Raw genomic sequence first — 19207 nt, 5'->3', positions numbered from 1 at the left:
TAGCAGGGCTCGGCTGAAGGATATACCACATCTCAATGTTTACACATATTATCTTAATAGAAGAACATCCAACTGGCTACTCTGCCAACTCAGTTATGGAAAAAACATACAATCAATCAGAAAAGAATATTGTCTTCAACACAGGCCTTTAATCCGGGGATCTTTCCAGGCCACACCAAAGAACTAACATAATTCTAAGACTAGCCCTCTCCTTGGAGAGGGGTGTGCCGTTTCTCTCCAAGATCAACCAATGACACTGAAATTAAAGTTCTGGAAAAGTGGCCATTGTCCCTTTAATAAAGATATGAAGAGTTTTTTTTCCTGTTAAGGCAAGAATTTCATCCTGCTGCTAGGATCTAGTAATGCAGCTTTGATTACAGAAAAACACACAAAAAAAGCTTAATTGCAGTTAAAACTAAAGTATTACAATTTTAAGACAACTTAGAATTAAAAAAAACTAAAACAAAAAAATCCAAATAGTCTCCTTCTGATTACCTATCCTGAGTCCAGTTTCATAACATATTTTGAGGTACAAGACAATAAATTAAAAGTTCATTCCAACTGCAGAGATCAGCCATTCCCTCAATGCGATGTCTTCTTTACTCCCTTTCCAAATTTGGCATCGAGTCCAAGGCCTGGAAAGAGAATAAAATAACCCATGTGCATAGAAAATTGTTTCACATTCTTCAAACAAACGTAACGCATGGAACTTAGTGAAAAATCAGAAAAATCAGCTTAATAGCACCAGTCTACTAATGGTCGCTCAGAGGCAGCGACTTACCCAGTGCGGGGAAAAAATAAGACAGATCAAAGCTAGGAGTCCTGTTTTTCTTTTCCTGCACTGGTAATGCTATTGACACTTCCGTCCATCAAGAGTGTTCTAATACAACTAGACTTTTTTTGACCAGCATATTTTGTTAGCTCTCCCCTCGCTACGCATCATCTCTGTTTAATAGGGGAAAGATCTCGGGCGTTTGCTTCCCAGACTTACCCAAGAACACCAGGACTGTCCCCACCCACTGCATTGTACTGATGGGATTGGCAAATAGAACGACAGATGCTAAAATGGTGAAGAACTTGCGGGTTGTGGTGATGATGGAACAAGTCAGAGGTCCGAAGTATACCACAGTCATGAAAATAAAACTCTGTAGAAAACAAATAGATGTTTTTTGTCACTCAGACTAGAAAAAGTACAACACGGATCATATTTTCAGATGAAAAGCCATTGAGCCAGAGCTGAAAGAGCCTTATTTCAAATTCCAATTATTTGCATATAAATGTAAACCACTTTTACTCTGAAGGTAGCCTGTACAGCACTCAAGCACCAAGCAAAGCAACTGAAAGCAAGACAGCCTGACTTTGCTGTTTCCCAGCTGGGCAGACACATCCCTGTGAAGGCTGCAGAACACTGGAGGTGTATTTACCTGACCCAGCGCACTTGTCAGGCCAAACAGCAGGATGTTGTAAATTATGCTGGGGTAGCGTTCCGTAAAACTCAAGAACTCCCAGAGCTCTCCAGTGAACAGTATCCCTGGAAGAAAGATCCAGATGAAAAGTGTGAATTACAAGCCCAGAGGCAGCCTGAGCAGCCATTGCCTACACAGTATAATTCCAGTTTACGCTCATAACCCAAGAGGAGCTACCAAAAGCAAAGACTAAACTCCACACAGCGGAAAATAAAGACAACAGGAGAACAAGGGATCACTTCCCTAGTTAATTAACAAAAGAAGCAATCGATGACTACAGATCCAACTGTGACAAAATAGTCATAGAATCTCAGAATGGTTTGGGTTGGAAGGGACCTTAAAGATCATCTAGTTCCCAGCCCCCTGCCATGGGCAGGGACACCTCCCACTAGAGCAGGGTGCTCAAAGCCCCATCCAGCCTGGCCTTGAGCACCGCCAGGGCGCTAGTCCCTAACCGGCGCAGAAAGCCACACTGAGTTTGCTTCTCAGCCAGTGCAAAAGCACCATCGGGTAGAAACCCAGGCGGTTAGGGCTGGAGCGCAGGGCAAGCCGGCAGGGAGAACTCTCCGGAACGAGCAAGCCTTGGGCAGCTACACTCTGCGGGAAGTAGCGTCCTCTAGCGGGCACGAGACAAGCTACACTGAGCAACCGTGACTTTCTATATACACAAACAAAAAAAAACCCAAACCAAAACATAGTTATTTGCAAAAAGCATTCTAGGCCCATTTTTGGAGCCTGACGCACGGGGTGTCCCAGGGCAGTCTCTGGGCGCGGTGGCTGTGGGTTTTGCAGGATGTTCCTTACCAGCTCCCAGGAACAAGGTGGACCATAGATTAATATTCAACATCATGTGATTGGAACCCGTCTGGTAGTGAGCTCTCATGTGGTCCTGAGATACACCTGTCAGCCCATCCAAGGTCAGTGACAGCAGCTAATAAGAGATAAGAGACAGCAAAGAAAACCTTTGCTCTTTATGTCTTCTCTATGGGGAGAATCTATGGGGGTTTTACATTTCAATCACCTACTAAGCAGCAATTATGTGACCATTACGTTAGCATTCCAGGCTAAGCGGGGTACGCATGTACTCATGCACTGATGTCATATCACAGCTCCCAAGAGCACCCTCAAACCCAGGTGTCCGCCTGGGGAACCATTTCCACATCAGCTTTAGGCTGCGCTTGAGGTACAAAGGGCACAGCCTTATCTGTGCTGTAACAGGCCTGTTCCTCCTCACCCCTGCTGGGGTCACCTGCACGTTGGCGGTACTCACCAGCAGGAGCTCTCCATAGCCAAAGACGTGGTCATCGCTCCCAGCACCCTTTTTAGGTTTGTACATAAACAGGGCCACGCCTGCAACTATCAAGAGGACGCAGAGATACTTGGCCGGTGGATACTTCTTCCGCAGCAAAGTCACTCCTAAAAGCATGACTGTAAAGAAACAACATCACAAACCACTCCGAAAACCCTCTCCGAATTTAACTTGGCCCAACAGAACAACATGCAGATAAAATGCCACCTGCTCTTCCTGTGGCAGAGCAGACAGAAGGGGAGAGAGGCACTGTTTTCACCACAGAGGTGCTAGCTGAGGACACAAGAAAGCCACACAAACAGACACGAAGGAACGTGACATTTGCTTACCTGGAATGGGCTTACAAGATTTGCCTAGGACCTATAAAAGAAAGCCTGTATTAGCCAGCTGCATGCCATCACCTGCCTGCAAACAGAGCTGTCGTGACAACACAAGGGTGGCCACATGGGATCAGACACCCTGACGCACCCCACCAACAAAACATATGAGACACTTAAAAAAAGAGAAGACAAAAAATCCCACCACAGGAAACTGCTAAATTAACTGTGAGGGTTTCAGAGATCGTTTCAAGCCCTCTAAAATTAGTACCAGCTCCCAATTAGCAAATTCCCATAATTTCTAGGGATTGCTATTCCCTTTCCCAAGCAGTCTGAAGTCTCTTATCCCCTCTCCAAGTACCCAGTGCCAACCAAAACATGGTGATACAGCTCCACAAAAGCAATTAGGGAAAAATAAGTGTCAAAAATCAGTTTTCCTCCACATCATTTCACCAGCTGGTTCTTCCACAGCATTAGCTTGGTCACCACAGTGCCCGTTTTTGGGGTACTCTGAGCGTCAGAGGAGCCACAGAGCACTAAGCTGTACATCAGTACTGGCTACCCCTCGCCCTCGCAGCGCCTGCCCTGTGCCACCTGAGTCGGGTAGCTGACGAACTGCAGAGCCGAGTTGCTGGAAACCATTGCGCCCAGGTACGAGAGTGAGCACGTGGCGTACAGCCAGCTCCGAGTGCGATCTGCTTTGACAGCATCAAAGAAACGGATCACTGGAAGGAAAACAAGAAAGAACATCAGGAGGGCTGCGAACAGCCACCACAGCCATGAAGTGCCTTAAGAACGTCACCAGAGATGCGAGGGACAATGCACGCCGGCGCTCCGCAGTAAGAGCGGTGGCAACTGTGCCCTCCAAAGGGAAAAGTCCCTCACCGGCAACGCGCGGCCGGGCTTCCCAAGCCGCAGAGCCGCTGGGTGCCCAGGCCCAGCCGGCAGCACCCCAGACCCGACTTACGGAGCTTGGCGAAGGCGGCGTTGATCACGCACTGGATGAACACCAGGGTCAGGGCATACTTGAACTTCTCCTGCTTCGCGCCTTCCCCGTACCGGCCCCGCGTGCTGCAAGAGCGGGACATGGTGAGGCCGCGCTTGGGCCTGGCCTGGAGCAGCCGCCCCGTGGCACGGTGGGACCCCGGGCGGGACCCGACCCTCCCCGGGACACGGCGGGACCCTGGGCGGGACCGTCCCTGGGGAAGGCTCCTGGGCCGTGGCCGCGCCGGGGCCCGCGGTGAGGGAGGCCGCCCCCGGGGCCCCTTCCCCCGGCCCGGCGCTCACATGCTCTCCTGCAGGATGCCGTAGTAGAAGTAGCAGGCGAAGACGCCCAGGAAGCAGACGGGCAGGCGGAGGCGCTCGGGCAGCGCGGTGCCGTTGGCGCTCGCTCCCATGGCGGCGGCGCGGCCGCTCAGCGCCGGGGCCACGTCCAGCACCACATCCCGCAGCGCGGCCGGCGGCGGAGCGGGCTGCCTCATACGCCCGGCCTGCGCCCGCCCGCCGCCCAGGGCCCACCCGGCCCCGGCCGCGCCCGCCCGCCGCACCGCCGGGCCCACCGCGGGGCGGAGGCGGGCGGGCGGCGCGGGGAAGCGGGCGGCTCCGACAGAGCGCGGCGCGCCGAGGCCTCTCGGGCTCCCGCAGGGCCGCCCCCGCCGCGGCTGAGCCGCGCTCGGAGCCGCGGGGCACCGCTAGGGGCAGGCAGCGCCCGGGGCAGCCCCGCGCCGGGGCCCTTCGCTGGGCGCGGCGCTGGCGCTGGCGCATCACGATGTGGAGCGCGAGGATTGGCTGCGCTGGCGGGGGCGGAGCTGGCGGGCGGTCCCTGGTTGGCGTTCCCGCCGTCGCCTGAGCGACTCGGGCAGGGCGTGCGCGTGCGCACCGGACGGCGTTGCCCCCGCCCCCCCCTCGGCCACGGCCGACCGCGCAGGTCCTACCGCCCGCCCGCCCAACCCCTCGTGGCGGGGCCCAGGGGCTCCCCCGCCACCCGCCGTCCCCGGGAGCTGCCGCGGGCCGCGCCGGGGGCGGAGGAGGCGGCGGTTCGCAGCTCCAGGCGTTCCTCCGCAGCTGGCCGCGCTCCTCTCCGCGGCCTGAACGAGAAGCTGCGCCCACGGCGCCGGAGCGGAGGGGGCAGCGGTTAAACACTCACTGCCCCGGCCCCCGTGAGCCCCCCCCGGGCACGGCCTCAAAGCTGCTGGTACTGCAGCTCCAACACCTGCTGAACTCCTCCCAGACTCCAGTATAGACTCAACGTATTAAATGCCAACGAAGCATTTTGGATGCTCAAAATATTTATTTTGCTTCCTTTGAACTGGCAACACCAGCATCGGCAAAGAAAACCCCTTTAAAACACAGGACAAGAACTCCAAAGCTAACATTCCTCCTATAGGCTTTGCAATACATACATAAAATATAAACTTCAAACAGCTGCAAAAATAGTGTCTTTGGAAGAAAATAGAGTTTCTACATCAGATACAAGAAAATCAGCTTCTTCAATACAACCCAGAGCCGTTGCAACAGAACACAAAACCAAATATTTTGTCAGGAGGCTTCACAACCAATGTTCCCATGTTACTGCATCACCTTCTAAGGCAACAAACAGGCTGGGAGAGCGCCGCGGGGTGCGCAGTGCTTCCATACAGCCACCCCCAGTGAGGCAGAGGGGTCCCAGAGCCCCCTGCACCCATCCCCGCTCAGCCAGGCTGCCTGGGCTGGAAAGCAGCAGGTAGTTTCTCTACAGCAGCAACAACCCCCCTCCCAGCAGGGACCTTTGGGCAATGCCCGTTTTCACCTCCCTGCAGCACAGCCAAGGCACCTGTAACCCCGTCCACAGGCACAGGGACACCAGGCAGGCAGCTCCCTCACCCCCAGTCACACAGGCTTTCCAGTGCACGGATCTGTGGGAGCTGCATGCAGCCACCTGTGCTCCCCAAAACACAGCGTTCTTCGAGCTGCAGGCTTGCTTTGAGGGGTAAAGGTGCTCAGGGAGGCACGGTCAGGGATCTGCTGCTCTTCAGCCCTCTCTGTGCTCAGGGGGAGATGAGCAGTCCTACTGGTGCAGATCCACACCGTTTCCTGCCCCAGTGGTCCTACAGGCCCCTGCAGGCCACGGGGTGAGGGGTCCTGAGGGAGCCCCACCTGCATTCTCCCAGCTCAGCCTCACTCACAGAGCCACTGCGCAGGAGTTTGCCTCTGCTCCCTGCAGCAGCGCCCGGCCGCTCTCCACCAGCAAAACAATCACACAGGAAACAAAGACAATTCAACACAGGAAAGTGCTTTCACAGGGGAGGCTCAGAGAAACAAGCCCCTCCAGCAGTGAGTAGTCCCGTGGCACGCTGGACTTCACAGCTTCCATCATCCCCAGAGGCAGCCTGCTGTTGGCAGTCCCAGGGCTGCCCCTTGGCTGTCACATCCCACCTTCAAGGCACTAGTCTCCGCAGGGCAGCAGAGACACACCGATGAGCCATAGCTGCTGGTGCTGGCTATGGCGAGCTTTCCCAAAGGCTTCACACCACCAGAGAGCTGTGGAAGACGACGCTCTCCTCTGCCTGGCCATGCTTCCAGTGGTCATAGTTCAGTGAAGGAGGCTGGGACACCTCGCTGAAGCCTTCTACTGCAGCGTCCTTCCGCACCCCAAGGAATGGGGTGGGGGCTGTGGCCTGACAGGATGTAAATGTGCCTGTGCCAGGGCTGGAAGAAGCTGGAAAACCCCTGAAGAGGAAGCCCACATTTGGGAAGAGGGGCTTCACCAGGCTCACAGGGCAGAAGGCAGAACCAGTGGGGTTGAAGTGCACTTTGTTCTTATCTGGGCAGGAAGGCTGGAAAGGCTGATCAGGGCTGGGGGAGCTGAAGGAGAGAGAGAGCGAGACATGATGAGTAAGTGACACACCCAAGGGCACCAAACAGCCACAGGGAGTTCACAGCACCACAGACTGGTGGGGCTGGGAGGGGAGCTCCGGGGGTCGCCCGGCCCAGCCCCTGCTAGAGCAGGCTCTCCTCCAGCAGGCTGCACGGAGCCGCCCGGCGGGTCTGGGTGTCCCCAGAGACGGGGACCCCGCAGCCGCTCTGGGCAGCCTGTCCCAGCGCCCCCTCACCCTCAGGGCAGACAAGGTCTCCCTCATGTTCAGGTGGAACTTCCCGCGCTGCAGCTGGTGCCCGTGGCCCCTCGTCCTGGCGCTGGGCACCGCTGAGAAGAGCCTGGCCCCGTCCTCCTGACACCCACCCTCCAGATATCTGTAGGCATCGTCAGATCCCCCCTCCGCCTGCTCCAGGCTGAACAGCCCCAGCTCTCTCAGCCCTTCCTCTAAGGAAGATGCTCCAGCCCCCTCATCATCCTCACAGCCCCCGCTGGACCCTCTCCAGACCCTGTCTCTCAAAGTTTTGCACTCTTCCAAGAGCCTGACAAAGCTGTACTACCTCTGCGACCTGGATCACGCTTCAGGCACAAAGCAGCACGAGGTGCCTGTTTTTGTTTTGAAAGCACACTTATTTACAAGAGAACCACCTCTTCTCCTCAAGCGGCTCTGCTGGCTAAGAAAAACCTACTGCCTGGGACCGGCACAAGGAATCACAAGATCTTTCTGAGCATGTCTGAGGGTAAGCACTCCAGCTTTCAGCCCCTCTCACCAGGACCTGAGCAGCCACATTTCTGTGGGAGTCTCATCCTAGGGGCTGCTCCCTACTTTTCGAACAGGGTAGGGGTGGCAATTGCAGCAACAGAAGCCTCAGCTGCCCCCACCCTAACATCCTCCCCACAGGACCACCCTCACATGAGTTCTCTTCTGCCAACAACTCCTCATACTTACGAAGCTTCTTCAAAGGCCCGGACTTTCTCACATCCCTCAGGAGGTTCCCGTTTAAACATGTAGCTGTGGTTGGGTCGAGGAGAAGCAGCAAAGGCTAGGACTGGTGAAGGGCTGCCCTCTTCTAGTAGGGAAGGAAAAGCAGATTGAGAAATTTTTAAAAGAATCCAGCAACAGTAAGTACTGAACACAGAACACCTTCCTTCTAGACCCTGGGGCTACAGGCTACAACACTCCAAGCCCATGGCATTGTATCTCTGTAGTTCCCAGCTCACACCCTCCATCCAGCACTGGAAATCACCCACCTGGAAGGTGGGTGACTACTGGAGCTTTAGAAGTCCACTGCAGTTGAGCCAAACTGGCAGAGACCCTCTCTCCCATCTCAGCTGCAGCTTCCAACCTGGCACACAGGCAGGGAGGAGCCACTGCACTGAGGTTTTCGTAGCACTGGCTTCCTTTGCCCCCCTGGAACTCCCAGCCCCTTGGATGTCAGCACTTACCTTTCTCCTTTGGATCTGGCTGCACCTCATCTGCCGCAGAGGACAGCTCTCCCACTGCTAGTCTCACCGGGGTGTGGGGAGAAAGGCGGAGAGGCACAGAAGGAGAAGGAGAAAGAGAGAGGCTGCTACAGCTGTCACTGCCAGGCTCCAAGGTGAGGGATGCATCTTGAGAACCTCTCTGGGCAGGCGCTGGTGCCCTGTGGCCATCTGGGACATCCAATATCTAGGGAGGAAGCCAAGTCTCAGAGGAGCAAGAAATGCCTGCCAGAAGCGAGGAGGTTTAGCAGCAGTTGCACCTGCAGACAGCAGCTGCCTGGGGTGCTGGATCCAGGTACAGGCTGAGCCTCCACTTCGGGGAGTGAGGCAGCCCTCCGACACCAGGACATCAGTCCTTCTATACCCTGGAACGCACTTCAGTTCTAAGCCAACTGGCATCACTTTCCCCGCATCTCCACAGCACAAAGCCGCCTCTGGATGCCAATCAAAGTGTCTTAAAGCTGCCAGTGAGGTGTCATCTATCCTCAGATTACTACTGGCTGATCTCTCATAGCACCAGCAAGTTCTAAGGAGGGAAGCCAGCAGCCACTTGACCCAATTTAGACTGTTACATGCCTAGAACAAACTAAAACTAGACACAGAGGCTGTCCCCACGGCCAAGAAACAGATACAGGCAGTGTCTTTAGAGGAAAGCATTTCCAAGACCAACCAGAAGATTCAGGGCAATCTTGTGACCTTCACTTACCCGCAAAAGCTCTTCGTCTCCCTGTTCCTTCACAAATGCTTCCTCCAGTTCCTGGTTTAGCCCTTCCAGGCTCCTATGCAAACAGGGGCTGAACCTCAAAATGGGACATGAAGAAAGGAAGCCTGAAGGAGTGTCCTGTCACAATCCAGAATCAAAGAAGTTAAGAGAGTTATATCTGCACAAATTCAGCAGTTACATCCTGTTCCCACAGCTCTCCAGGGCTCAGCCAAAGCCTTTCAGGAGGCTGACAGGAGAAGACTGACAGCAGAGTCACATAAATTCACTAACTGCAGATCAAAGCACAGGGACACGCTGAAGAGGTGGGAGGAGAGAAAAAAACCAACAAACCCATCTCCCTTCTCAGGCATGAGAGCAGAAGTCTGAGGGGAAAAAAACAACCCAGGTGGCTTGGGCACCTGCTCTCCACCTCAGTAGGACACACAGCGACAGCAGAGCAGGAGAGACGTGAACATACCCTGAGCAATCCAAAGACAGCATGGTCCCCCTGAAGCGGGGAGCTCTTCTCCTTTTCTTTGCCACTTCTGCCATTTAGCTTTGTTCGCTGGAGCTGTTGCTTCAGTTTGGCAATCTAGCAAACAAAGTTTCAGCTACAGACACGGCAATACACCTCTACCAAAAAAGGACCATGCCTTGTCTCTCTCCTCCCCCTCTCTTCCAGCCCACAGGGAAGTGCCAAAATAGAGACTGTTTCAATCACACAAGCAGCAGCTCTGGCCACCTCTCCAGAAGGATGGGCCAGAAGCACTCACAGGGCCTTGTCACAAACCTTCTTGCTGCAACGTGGCCGGTGCCTTTCCTCTAGTGGATCTGGGTTAGTTTCCACCTGCAGTTAGGAACCAGGCCCTGCTGGAACCTACGTATGCCACACCACCACCAGCAATGCACTGAGCTTCAGTGGAGCTCCTTTACAACAGCTACAGGGAGCCAACAAGATCAGTCTTTAGCTGAGTCACAGAGCGTTAGGCATGAGAATGAGGGCTAAGGTTGCATCTTCAGTTGTTACCCTGTCCTCCCACTCCCCTCCCGTGCAAGCAGGAGCCTCCTGTACAACAGCAACTAACACAGACCTTGCTCAAGCATCAGAAGCGGTCTATTTTACCTCTCTGCGGTGATCTGCGCTACCCCAAGAAGCAGAACGCTTGTGAGCACTGCAGCTGGCCTTCCCCACTTCCGCGTCATGCCAGGACACTGGAGTCTGAAGTGATGAGAAACATGGCTGAGAATAATCACATTTCACTGGTTTAGAGACTGGTGGTAGAGTCCAAAGAGTAAGTGATCAACTACCCTCTGTTCATGGTCCTGTTCCAGTCTCCCCCCGTTAACGCAACACTCGCTAGCACTAGTGTGCCTTAACAGATAGCCATCTTTTTGTATTTGCCAAAACAAAGCCATTTTGGCCAGATTTGCACCTACCACGAGACCAGACCTCACAGACCTATGTGGGAAGGGTCTTGTCCACAAGTCAGTGGCTTAATCACCGCAAGTACCTGGCGAGATAAAGGGCACCAACCCATTACCCCAGAGGAACAACTGCAGCCGCCCCCTGCGCTGCCTGCACAGGCTCCCATCTGAGCAGCAGTGACGCAGGGTTTTAGGCACTCATTGTACCAAGAGGCATTACCGAGAGGAAGAGCCTCACCCAACTGTGAGAACACACAACGTGCTTCTGAGACCTCAGGCTCCCGTATCGAAGTTCAAAGGCGTAACCAAACCCCCAGTTTGGCCTGCAGACCGCCTGCTGCTGCCGGAGCACTGGAAGAACCCAGCGGCCTCTCCAGCTCGCATCCTTCCACCTGCAGGGCTGGCAGCTCTCAGCTGACTCTCTTCACGCAGAAAACCTGCCCCAGCCCCACGCTACACAGCTGTTTTCCAAGCAACAGCTACGTTCTGAACATCAATGGAAATCAGAAAGGGCTGTTAAACTGATCAGAAAAGGGTGGGAACTTCCTTTCACTGAACTCAGCCCCCTCGGCAGAGACTCCAGGATCCTAACGGTCCCAAGGCACACCATTCTCAAGACCAGCCATCATTTTTTCCCCAACACTACACTTCAGTGCCTCTCAAAACGCTCACCCTGTGTCACTGCCGCCTGCCATTTCTGTGGGAGGCTTTGGATGATACTTCCCTCCTCCATCCTCAACAACAGGCTGCCAGAAGGTGCAAGGGCCTGAGAACAGTTCCTCTCCAAGCAGCTTAACTGATCTCCCCAGAGGCTACTGCAAGAGCAGCAGCTGTTTTAAACAACCCTGTTGAGTCATGGGGATGACAGAAGCTTCTTCTCTCAAAACAGGTTTTAAAATCTATTTAAACTAAAGGAACAAGGCAAGTTACCTGGATAGGTACTAGATTTCCCTTCTGTGAAGGGATACAGGCGGTCTCTAGGCAAAAGTCCAAACCTCTCCTGACATAACAGGCTCTGAACGAAACTCCTCCTTACATACCCCCCTGTAAGCAGAGCACACTGCGCTCCCCACAGCTAAAACCATTTGCAGCCCAGGTCTCCATTTTGCAATGCCTGTAAGCAGCAGACATCCCCACGCAGTTCTTTTCAACCAAATTTTGTGTGTTCAGTTTGGTTTGAGAGAGGGAATCCGTTCAGCCTGAACCATTGCTCTGAGGTCCTGCTAAGCTCAGAGCACTTGGTCACAGCCACCCCTGTGCTCCCCCAAACCATGCCAGAGGGAGCAAAGGCACAGACCAACACAACAGGAAATCCTATGGTGAAGACCAACACTGCAGTTTCAGCACATGGCACATCTGATCTCATCTCCTACATCAAACATTCTCTCCTAAACAACTCAAACATCATTATTTGGCCATTATCCCAAAACACTGTGTCATTTTATATCTCTGTAAGAAAGCTAAGGAGAAGAGGCAAAGGTCTAACAAACAAGACCACAACTGTATCCTGCATTATGACAAGAAGCGAGTCCATGGGAAGCTGAAGTCCCGCTGATAAGAACAGTTTTGCTTTGCAAGAAGTTCTCAAGTCACTGGGAGTCTCCTGAGCCCTGTTTGAAAAGCCACTTATTGCAGCCTATTGCTGTGCTACCCCATGCACTGCACCAGTGCTCACAAAAAAACTGGGGCCTAAAAAGGAAGAAAAGATGCTGTTTGCAATCAGAAGGCCTGAAAACGAAGAGCACCTACACGTCCCACCTCTCACAGGCAGATTGTCAAGGCAGAAGGAAATTACAGAACCTTTTGTACTAACTGTGGCAAAACCGCTTCCTCAGAAAAATGAGAGAAAAAACCACGCTTTGCACAGCAAGATAAAGCCGCAAGCTCCAATCATGTATAGTGCTGCCATCCTCACCCCCACGCTGAGCACCTGCAGTTGTATCTCTCACTTAACCACCTTATGATAGCAAATCTACAGAGCTCTGCGGAACAGCTGATTAGTAGCTGAACAAGGAGGGAACTAAACATGTACTGGCTAGCAGAGAAAGTCCTTAATTTGGTAACTATTAAGCCTGAAAACATGGAAGGAGCAGCAAAGTCCTGGAGGTTACGATGAGAACATGTTGTTAATACACATGGCAGTCTAAAACCAAGGACTTTATTCCCAGCTTTCAACAGACAAATCACTTGACACAGAGTTGTGCGTGAAATGGTGGAGATGCCTTGCAACAGGCCTGTGAAACAAGCACAGCAGTGAAAATTAGCATTTGCAAGACACTTGAAGGTAATTGATGAAAGACTGCAAGGACGACACACCTCGCCTATTCACTGCAGAGGAGTGATCAGCTCCACACTGATCTCCATGCTCAGCAGAGTCCAATTAATCCTGGTATCTTCCATTCTGGGAAGAAGGAGGTGCCCCTCTTCTCCAACCCTTTCTCCAAGAGGGCTACATGCAAGAAAAACTAATTAGCCCCAAAACACTGGGGTTAAGTGTTCCAGCCATTGCTGATGGAGACAGAAAGGAAGAGTGTGCTTCCCTGACACACATAAACTTAGATAAATTCTTTCCCTTCCTTTCCAGCACATCTTCTGCCCTCAGCAGCACTCCTGGCCACTAGAACTGAAACAAAATCAGGCAAGAATACTTTGGAAGAGGACAACGGAAGCTGGAATCCAATTGAGAATTTCCTGCAAACAGCCCAGTAATAAACTGCTGAATAGCAAAGATCAAACAGCAAGTTAACAGAGACTGAATGTGCTAAACCGACCTGTTAAGCAAACAGATGCTCTTATCCTAAATACTTTCACCTCTGCAGATAGGCAAGCCCTATTTGCTGCCATACAGTAATATTTACAGATTGCTAAGAGTTCCTCGAGGTCTGGAGCTTTTCCATTCTACAGTAGAGAGCTGCGCCATTCGTGCTAGTGAGCCCTTCCATGGGAGCACCCTTGACTTCTCACAGCATGTGGCACGCAGCCTGCGAGTGTTACATAAGAACTTGGCCCAGGACTGCAAGCCAGGAAAAAAAAAAAAAAAAAAAATAAAAAAATCAGCACTGGATAAGAAAGCCAGAGGCCATCTGCCTCCAAGCAAGGCCAAGGAAATTCTAACTCTGCGCTGAAGTGGAATCCATCAAAGTTGAGAAGCAAAAGGGGAAGAAAAGCCTTCCTAGAAAGTTGCAGCTGGACAGATGGAAGTTTAATGCCTTCCCTATTCACCCCCCATTTACACAGCTCACTTCAGTTCTGCAACCCTCTCCTGGCCCAGGGGCTTCACAGGCAGTCTGCAGGATGTTATACCTGGGTAGCTTTGTCATTCATGCACAAAGTGGAAGCTCCTTCAGTGTCCCTCGGCCACTGACCCAATAGGTACGAGCCCACGATGGTGTCTAATGAAGAGGTGCGCCGCACACGGGGCTGCCGAGGCCGGCAGGTCTTCTCCACAGCAGCAGCACAGGGAACGCTAGCTAGACAAGAGGGAAAAGAAAAGGCAGTTATTCCAAAGCCAAGATTCAGCAACGGCTATCATAATTAACAAGCCCACGTCCGTTACACAGATCACAAGAAGGGAACTAGCACATACAGCCCGGAGAAGTCCATTTATTTTGCTTATCACCAAGAGATTGCTCCTAGAAAAAAAGCAGAGGTTTTTTATTGCAGTCCTTAAGTGACTGCTTCAAATCATTGATTAGACATCCCAGTCAAAGTTGAGGTAGCTCCCACACAACCAAGTGAAATCCTCTGTGTGTTCATGTTGCTTTAGCATGAACACTGCAGAAAAAACCCACCTCTACACAGTCTGTAAGGCCACATTTCTTACTAGCTGGAGTGCCCAATGCTCTTAGCTGTGGTAAGACCCAAGAGTGAAAGGGACCCTGCATGCCTCAGTTTCCCCCAAGGAAGCACGCTATTTTGCTCGCTTCCAGTTTCAAGGAGGCCAAGAGAACATCTGCAAAGTTCTGGATCCTCCAGCAAAACTACTTGGGGCATTAGTGTGTGCCTTCAATCAGCAAGACCAGAAAGGAAGATGCACAACCCATTCCCTGTCATAACCCAGCGCTGGCAGTGCCCAAGCTCAAATTCAGAAGCTCTGGGTCTGCCCAGCTTCCAGGAGATGACCACATTACCTTGTTCAGGCATTACTTTTGTAACGGTAGCTAGAAATACTAGTCGCAGAGTTTTTTTAAATATAACTAGCTTGAGATTGTGTGTCAGCACACCAGTGCAATCCCATTGCAAGCCAACAGCAGAGAGGACGGAGAGCCAAGCGCACAGATCGGCAGGCTACAGCGAGACACACAGCGCGCGCTTCGCAGCATCCTCCCATCCCCTTCATCGCATCCAGGCCAGCTCCAAACTCGAGATGATCAACGCATGGCCCATGGGCAGACAGCACAGTTGCCCTCTTCTGCAGCCCTGTTGTCACCCTTGCAGCTGGAAAAAAGGTGTTATCACCAGAACCAAAAAGGTAGCAAGAAAGAGGAGAGCTCAAGCCAGCAGGGAAGTTTGTTTGCATTTCATTTTTATTAGACATGCAAATTACCACGCACATTAGCACCAGCCCTGTGGCCTCCTGGCAAGATATTAAGGCCATGCACAGCGCTCTGCTCCAGGTGCCTTGTGTACAGACATTCCCTCCTTCCTCCCCAAAACGAGGGTATAGCAGGCAGGTAGCAAGTTAAGCACACTAAAACCAGCGTTAGAACCATTAAGCACTTTGTTGCGTTTGCCAAATACCTCTGTACACAAAGGTGCTGCGGCTCAGACTGTTCCAGGGACACGGCCCGTTACATACATCTTTTTATCAGCTAAACCACCATTTGAGCAGTGAACTAGAGTTCTAGGCAAGAAAAGGGTAGGAACAAAAAGCCGTGTGGGAGGGCAAGAGAAGCATTAGTCCTTGCACGACAGCCACCTCATAAGGTCCACAGCGGATTAAAGACTTATTGTGCTGGGTCCAGCTGGCGTTTCTAGGCACACTCCCTGCTCCCAACACTTAACAGTGAGACAGCTACACTAACTAATTTAGAAACTCATCAGTACTTGCAGCTTCCTCTTCAGTACTCATTTCCCCACAGAGGCTACGTTACTTGCATCTCCATTACGTATGGCTTCAGCTGTCTCTTCCTCTCATGCTGCTCTGCCAAACGAGGCTGCCGGCAGAAGAACCAAATGATGTTGCAACAGGGCAGCCTCTCTCCCGTGCTGTTTTGACAGCACACACCCCCCACCAAGCTCTCCCAGAGGACCCCTTTGACATAACTACCGCATCCAGAGTGACCAGGGCCACTCTTGTGCTCCAAACCTTCAGCAGAGTCAAAGCCAGCTTGGAAGGACTTTGAGAACAGGCACAACCGAGGGCAGAGGAGGCCTCCTACGGTCACAACTGCACCGACTGCGCACAGTAGCTGACAAACATCTAAAGCTATTAATGCATGAACAGCAAGAACAGTCACTGCTTTTCATGAAGTACAACTCTGATGCTGAACAATTCAGTTTGCTCCTGAGCAGCAGCAGGAACCAGCAGGGCAGCAGGCAGCTGCGAGATGCAGGGCAGGGTGCTGCTGGAGGCAGGCTGCCCCTCCTGACAGAGCAGAAGCTGTGTGCATGGCCCGTTGTTTCGGGCACAAGGAGGAGGGTGCGTGAGAGGCGCCGAGGCAGGGTGGAGCGTCCTGTTTACAGCTCCGTGCTATTATCATCCCTCCGCACCCAGCCTGTGCAGCTGCCACCTGGTCCGAGCCAGCTCCACAGCTGAGAAGTGTCAGGTTGTGGTGCTTTTACTTTTCATGCGACGGTAACACTGCTGCAGATAACAGACCTGTCACCATATCTGCAGGAGCCATTTGGCTGCCTCAACTGCTGCACGAGGCTCTCACACAGCCACAAGTTAGAGACTGCTGCAATGCATGCATTTAGAAGTAGAAAGTTTTCAGTAGTGGAGTTCTAGATTTGCAGTGTCCCTAGCTTTCCCAATTGCATTGACATCAGACAGCTCAGAGCTTCCTAAAGAGTCTCCCTCAGCCAGCCAACCTCTGCATCTAAAAAGAGAAAATAAAAGTCTTCAGTAAACTTTTAAAAATTTCCAGGGTCAATTTTCAATGCAGAATACTTATGGCTGAATCAAAACACAACGGCAAGCAAAAATAAAGTTCCAATTACTACTTTAGAGTTGTAAAATTTTCTTCCTTCTCTCTCCAGATTTCACCCTGGAGAAACTGACCCTTTAATATCAGAAGAATTTAAGGACATGCTGTTCAGACCCTGACATTTTTAGAGGACGTCCCTGCAAAGGCCTGTCTTAAGGTGATGAAGCATAAAGTAACATGAAAGCTGATTATATTTAAATATGGACTGTTAACTGTGCAACAAGAGGCTCTCTCAGGTTTTGTCATGCAGGGAAGCTTTCCCTGCATTTTTTAGTATCAAGGTCTGTCTAATGGTTTTGGATGCAGTTTTCAGTTTACTGGCTCAAGCAAGAGTTGTAGGCTTTCAAGACAGAATTTCTCAGGGAGAGTTTTAGCTGAGATGAAGACTAAGAAACTCTGTCACTAAGTTATGCAAGTATCTTCCACCCCACTGTAACAGGAATTAATCCTAACTATTTAAGCTCTGTATCTGCTTCCCCCATCTAAATCTTGTAATGCTCTTTACAACACATCATCTTATTCAGATGATGCTCCTGATCTGAGGGGGCAGCAAGGTAACAGAAATGCCTACAATGAATTTCCCATGGGCATTTCAAGACACAGCAGGACCCTGTGACACAGAACCACCTCTTTCAGACAAAATATACACACCAAACCAGGCTGCTGGATATGTACCAGTGTCCCCAGCTGCACCCCAGCTCTGCTTCCTTGATCTTTAACATCATCCTAGACAATCTAGCTCCGAGATCTCTATACAAACCAATTTTATGCACAACAGTTACTCGGACACAGTTCAGGTAGCACAAGCAGAAGGGACACAGAGCAGGAGGTAAGGCTGGTATACAGCAAGAAATCCAGTGTCTATCCTTCTGTTCTTCTTGTTTTAAAATGTAACTGGACAAGAGACATGTACAGGACTTCCAGAGGATGTTAAGAACAGTGATCTATAAGCAGTCAGGGAACTGCACTTCATCTGACCTCACTCTGCAAGATAGCATTTGATCAGGCAACTTACCTCCTCTGAGGACCAAAACTACTTTAACTGGACATTTCCAGTGCAGTGACAAACAGCAGAAGCGTTAGTGAAATAAAGATCAAAACTAAAGCTTCAACATCATAACCATTTAAATCTCATTTCATTTTCTCTGCAGTTTCATCATGTTGAATCAAGTTACCTGACAGGTTGTTGCAAATAGGTCAAAAATTTCTCAGCAGCGAGCAAACTTCAGAAATATATCCTCAGTTTTTATTTAATTGATTTTTTTCCAGGTGGACCAGGTAAAGGAAAACACATGTCCTGACTGCTGCATTAAAGAAATGAGACAGAATCAGTGATTTTGGAACAGTCCCAATCTTTAACATAGCAAAGACTAAAAACCCTTACAGGGAAAGAACTGCCTTTTCCCAGCATTGTGCCTTTACTGCACTCTCTCTTCATTCAGAAGAAACGTGAAGATTTAAGAAACCACGTTTGCAACCATTGCAGTCAGCCTGGGTACTTCCTCATGTGCTGCTTCTGCATAACATCTTCTCCAGGAGTGCTTTATCTACCCCACAATCTGAAAGCAATGCAGGATTATGCAAGGAATAATTTCTTTTGCTCTTCGAATCCCAGAAAGCCTAAAAGAAGGTGAACAGGCAGTTTTACTTGTTTGTTGTGAAATTTGAAATCCTGTGCTTCATACACTACAGAAATCTGCAAACGTGCCAGAAAATAGAAACATTTTACAGGAATTCACGGCACGGTCAGAGCTAGCTACCAAGACAGGAACGAAGGCAAAAATCAAAGAGCTGGAGAGGGGCTGGGATGAAAGTTCACAGAAACTGGAGACAAAAAGAATCTCTTCCCCACAAAGACAGCTACGGACAGACCTTTTAAAGTGGAAGAAACGAGGGGAAGATCTCAAGCTTTAACCAAAGACAGAGTAGGAAATCCAGAGAAGCCTGCCAGAACGTGCTTACTCAAGGTACCAAAAGACAAGCAAGGCACCTCCAGAGAAACCCCACAAAAAATGAAGCCAAGCAGGGATGCACAGAAGATCTCCAGTACAAGACAGGCAGCGGCAGGATGACCACAAGCAGCCTCTGAAGGCTGGACACACTCTGCATACCATGAAAAGAAAAATCTCACTTTATCCCAAAAGCAAGAAAGGAAAGTTATGTGCAGTAGCAATGTGATGGGGAAGAAGAATACAATAGAAAAAGAAGAAAACCAAACACAATTTGTATGTATGGGTAGAAAAAAAAAGAACAATGTGAACGCTAAGGGGCTTCAGAGGAGAAGGACCCTGGAATTTATGGGCAGATTAAGAGATAATGATACACACAACCCTCAGCTGCTCCTGAAGAGTTAACACGTCCACAGCAGTAATTTCTGGACCAACTCTTTTCACCTCAAGTCTCTGCAAAGGAAGTATTCTATAGATCTCTTCCCCACCCCCTGCCCCTCCCCCCCAATATTTTAAAATTATAATCTTTTTGCTTTTAGAGAAGATTTATAACT

At 51.0% G+C, this 19207-nt stretch overlaps 2 protein-coding genes across 10 annotated transcripts in view; both read right to left on the bottom strand.

Moving 5' to 3' along the window:
* Nucleotides 1–262: 262 nt before the first annotated feature.
* On the bottom strand, nt 263–4795 carry SLC35B1 (solute carrier family 35 member B1). The gene is made up of 9 exons (XM_080369770.1): nt 4380–4795; nt 4060–4163; nt 3687–3817; nt 3105–3135; nt 2737–2894; nt 2271–2397; nt 1425–1531; nt 992–1145; nt 263–635 (listed from the first exon to the last, which is right to left on the bottom strand). Exons 1-9 carry the CDS (start codon nt 4571–4573, stop codon nt 583–585), a joined length of 1059 nt encoding a protein of 352 aa, XP_080225896.1. The 5' UTR covers nt 4574–4795; the 3' UTR covers nt 263–582.
* Nucleotides 4796–5362: 567 nt separating this feature from the next.
* FAM117A (family with sequence similarity 117 member A) overlaps nt 5363–19207 on the bottom strand; it is a 32177-nt gene continuing 18332 nt past the window's right edge. For 3 of the 9 annotated variants that reach the window (XM_080369761.1, XM_080369759.1, XM_080369760.1), the window contains exons 5-12: nt 17880–18008; nt 13859–14025; nt 10254–10370; nt 9609–9722; nt 9134–9268; nt 8392–8614; nt 7895–8015; nt 5363–6935 (exon numbers count right to left, since the gene is read on the bottom strand). In XM_080369761.1, the coding sequence (XP_080225887.1) occupies nt 6596–6935; nt 7895–8015; nt 8392–8614; nt 9134–9268; nt 9609–9722; nt 10254–10370; nt 13859–13879 (1071 nt within the window). In that variant the 5' untranslated portion in view covers nt 13880–14025; nt 17880–18008 and the 3' untranslated portion in view covers nt 5363–6595. The remainder of the gene's footprint in view (nt 6936–7894; nt 8016–8391; nt 8615–9133; nt 9269–9608; nt 9723–10253; nt 10371–13858; nt 14026–17879; nt 18009–19207) is intronic. The other 6 variants (XM_080369754.1, XM_080369753.1, XM_080369756.1 and 3 more) reach the window with 4 other exon arrangements.

This window comes from Falco punctatus (genome assembly GCF_963210335.1).
Source record: "Falco punctatus genome assembly, chromosome: 19".
In the NCBI taxonomy this organism is placed as follows: domain Eukaryota; kingdom Metazoa; phylum Chordata; class Aves; order Falconiformes; family Falconidae; genus Falco; species Falco punctatus.
Note: the sequence above shows the minus strand (reverse complement) of the source record. Positions and strands in the feature narration are given on the sequence as shown.

What these genes read in the sequence shown, in the direction of transcription:
- SLC35B1 (XM_080369770.1), bottom strand. Translation starts at nt 4,573, where the DNA reads ATGAGGCAGCCCGCTCCGCCGCCGGCCGCGCTGCGGGATGTGGTGCTG. An exon ending in CACCTTGTTCCTGGGAGCTG is followed by an intron (nt 1,532 to 2,270) that starts GTAAGGAACATC and finishes TCTTTCTTCCAG; the next exon opens with GGATACTGTTCACTGGAGAG. An exon ending in GACAGTCCTGGTGTTCTTGG is followed by an intron (nt 636 to 991) that starts GTAAGTCTGGGA and finishes TTCTCTTTCCAG; the next exon opens with GCCTTGGACTCGATGCCAAA.